At 43.6% G+C, this 3,469-nt stretch overlaps 2 protein-coding genes across 2 annotated transcripts in view; one reads left to right on the forward strand and one right to left on the reverse strand.

The window, feature by feature from the left end:
• Nucleotides 1-576, forward strand: part of ERAP1 (endoplasmic reticulum aminopeptidase 1) — a gene marked incomplete at its 5' end in the record, with an annotated part of 18,372 nt that extends 17,796 nt beyond the window's left edge. The window contains one exon of the mRNA XM_009884332.1: nucleotides 390-576. Coding sequence (XP_009882634.1) covers nucleotides 390-576 — 187 coding nt within the window. The remainder of the gene's footprint in view (nucleotides 1-389) is intronic.
• A 2,014-nt stretch (nucleotides 577-2,590) lies between these two features.
• CAST (calpastatin) overlaps nucleotides 2,591-3,469 on the reverse strand; it is a 27,979-nt gene continuing 27,100 nt past the window's right edge. Inside the window, exon 26 of the mRNA XM_009884325.1 lies at nucleotides 2,591-2,648. Coding sequence (XP_009882627.1) covers nucleotides 2,591-2,648 — 58 coding nt within the window. The remainder of the gene's footprint in view (nucleotides 2,649-3,469) is intronic.

The following is a 3,469-nucleotide window of genomic DNA, read 5'->3' on the forward strand; positions in this document are numbered from 1 at the left end:
CCCTACACAAGGGGAGTCCACAAGTTAAATTTGGTCCTAGTTAACAGCAATAGTGCTTTGAAAACCAAAGGAAAGGGGGAATAAACTGTAGCTGGATCTTGATCAGATTGTGAAGGCCTTCATGAAGCATCACTGACAAGCATTTCACAGGGTTTTTTTGAACACATACTCAGTTTCAGTATGCCAGTATTTCTTTAATTGGTTCTAGGGTTTCTTTTGTCTTTCAACAGTGATTCAGATAGTAGCAGTAATAAGTGAAAAGTTACAAACATCAAAATGCATTCTTAAAAACTTTATTAGTGTGACACAGGTTCTCAGTACAGACTGCAAAGTACAGTCAAAAGTCTAAATATCCCCAACTTAAATCTCCGGGCTGTCTCTGTCTGCAGCGTTACACTAGAGTCAGCTTTCGCGATCAGTACGAGTGTCTGTATGACCTTCCTCTGCGAGCTAATGCTGAAGCAGTACATGCGTAAGGATGTGCAAAAAGATGTTCTGCAAGTGATGAAGACAGAGGAAAACACGTGGTGGCACGTGGCACACGTCACTCGCGACAGCCCTCTGCAGCAGAATTAGGAGAGGCGCCTGCTGCTGCCTGTTCTCTTGCAGAGCAGGTGAACGTGACATTGTTCCTTGCAGCATTAACTTCTGCCCTCTTTCTGCACTCCCTTCTGGAGTGTGAGAAACAGAAGCAAGGACTAGAAACAGTGCAAAATTAATTTAAATAAGTCCACCTGTTGACCTGAACTTCTCTATGATCTCTGCTAAAGGCTCACGCGCCTTCTTTATTTCCTCTTCTGTGATGGTAACTGTCATTGTTACACCAGAATTTGTCTTTGTTCAGTCCAGGAGACTCCTGAAATTACGAGATAACAGTACAGATACGACTGGGAAAAAAAAAAAAGCAAACCAACCTAAACTCCTAATCCGGTGTGATTTTGTTTTAACTACAGCTAAGGCAGCATCTAAAATACCTGTTTGATTACTAGATGCGTTTGATGAAGCAGTTAATCCCCAGTTTCTCATTCTTTAGCTACCCACAGCTTCCCTATGGTTTCCTACCAGGAACTGGCTTGAGGGAAGAGCGCACAGCTGAGGTGGGCTGAGGATAACTAAAGCTCATGACATTCCAGAATACTTAATGCATTCACTGCAATGTTAAAAACGCTAGCATATACAGATTCTTCTGAGATTTACAGGCACTATGTGGAGATTATGTGCAAAGGTCTGCAGATTTTTTTTTTTTGGCATTGCTATTCATTTAGGAAATATATTTCTTGCAAATATAAAGCTTTCTTTCCCTCTGAAAACTGAAGAAAATTACAAAAAAGTCAAAGTATATGAGTACAATAAAATGAATGGCTAAGGGAAAACAACCAACCAAACCACCTTAGTCTACTATTGGGAAAAAAGAAAATATTAAAAAAGTCCAACAAGTGTATCACTGTACAAAAACCACCCAGAATAACCACATGGTTCTTGCAGCACTTTTTGTTCTTCAGGAATAATTATCCACCAACAGAAAGAAGACGTTTTACATGATACGCCAAGATCCTGAGGGGGAAGAAAAAGAAAAAAAAATTAAGAGTGCTTATCTTCTTTAACTTGGGGAAAATATTCACAAAATAGATCTGGGAAGAACTGCCAGAAGCCTAAGTGTCTACCGACAGAAAGAAACCCAGGCCCAGGATGAGTACATATCAAGAGATTAGGTACTGTCTGCAGTGGTACTGCAGTGAGGGTAGCAGCGCACTGCAGATACGCAGCGATGACGCATCTCCGTTTTGCCCATATGAAGTCGGTTGCCAAATCTTCACATGGGATTTCACTGCCTGTCATCACTCACTCTCAGGGGAGCTGCCAGGGCAGAGCCTCCTCCGCAGCTCCGCCGAACTCCGGAACTCGGACGTGCGCGGCTGTACGGAGCCCGGCACTGGATGTGCCTTTGCCTCTCCCACCCACACCGCGGCCTGAAGCACGTGTACCCAGCACCACAGTGACGTGAACACCTCCATGAACTAATGATGATGATGATGAAGGATCCAATTACTTACTCCTACATTAAAAGTGTGCTCAAGCTAAGTACAAAGAAGTGCACGGTGGCAGTGGCACACGCACAGAAGGAGGCTGCGCTTCTGCCAGGACAGCGGAGAGCAGAGCACTGAAACCCACCACACGTGCCAGCTGAGCTCTGGGGCTCTGTGTCCTGGACGCTGCTCCAACATCAGCTCGGTGCACAAATAATGACATAAGCTCTCTGCACTAAGAATAAAACGGACCGGTTGATACGTGCTTGGTCTTCATCCCTCTGTAGAAAGGTCTTACCAGGGAAGCAGTGTGTGTCATGCCTTGGAATTGTTAGTTACCTGAACCTAAAGGAATTCAGCTGCATGAAGCAATTCTGTGTGAACTGTACAAAGCAAGGCCTTTTCTGCCCAGGAACACGGAAGGTGAAGGTCATTCCAAGTGTCTCTAACCATGTTTGGTTCAGTTAAAAGGCTGTCAGCAAAACCTAGCTTAAATAACGCTAGCATGAGTTGTCTTTGTGGTGGTTCAGAGAATAGAGAGAAAGAAATCTCACCCAATGATGTTAACGTTTAGCTTGTTTTCTGCTTCTCAGATTTGCTGCTGGAGGACTGTCCCTTTGCCTAAAGAGCAAGAGAAGCATGAGATGGTAAGAAACTGTGAACTATGCTAAGATCTGAAATAAGCCAGTGTCAGACAGTCATCAGAACTCATGGTTCAGACGTAAATATGATCTGCACTTCAAATACAGGAAGTTTAGCAACAGTATTTGTAAATTCTGTTGTGTACATACATTTTCATGCTTCCACCATCACGTACTTTGTTTCAGACACAGAGGGCTGTGGATGACCCCTTCATAGCCTATTTCTCAACATCCTTTTACCCATGCTAGTGACCCAGTCACAACTCAGAACATTGAAAAACACACCCTTCTGACGAGGAGCTAAAGACACCCCCCCCTCATTTTGACACTGAAAATTCAAAGTGTTGAGAGATATTAGTTGTTTAGCTTAAATAAGTAAGTGTTAATTAGAGTAAGTTACTTAGGGTTGTACCATGGTGTGATTATCCTGTTTGCTTTGCTTTACTGAGCATGAATAGTTAGCCTTGCTGAAGCCTTTAGGCCACAACAGTTATTTTTCTTAGTAATTTTCCTAGAAGCTGGTACAGTGCTGTGTTCGGTTTTTCAGTAGAAGAAAAATGTTGGTAACACAGTGATGTTCTGGTGGTGTTTTCCCCAAGTCTGGGACTTTTCACTTCCCCACGTTCTGCCAACAAGCTCAGGCATACAGGAAGCGTAAACCCGAAGATCGGGAAGCGAAAACCCTCGGCAGAAACTGCCAATCAACAAGATCAGAGCAGCCAACCCTGCCTGGGCACAGAAAAAGAATCCAAGAAGGTGCTGTGAGACTCCAGACCAAAAATCACCATTGGACTAAAAGAC

Source organism: Charadrius vociferus, unplaced genomic scaffold, assembly GCF_000708025.1.
Source record: "Charadrius vociferus isolate BGI_N301 unplaced genomic scaffold, ASM70802v2 scaffold744, whole genome shotgun sequence".
Taxonomy (NCBI): domain Eukaryota; kingdom Metazoa; phylum Chordata; class Aves; order Charadriiformes; family Charadriidae; genus Charadrius; species Charadrius vociferus.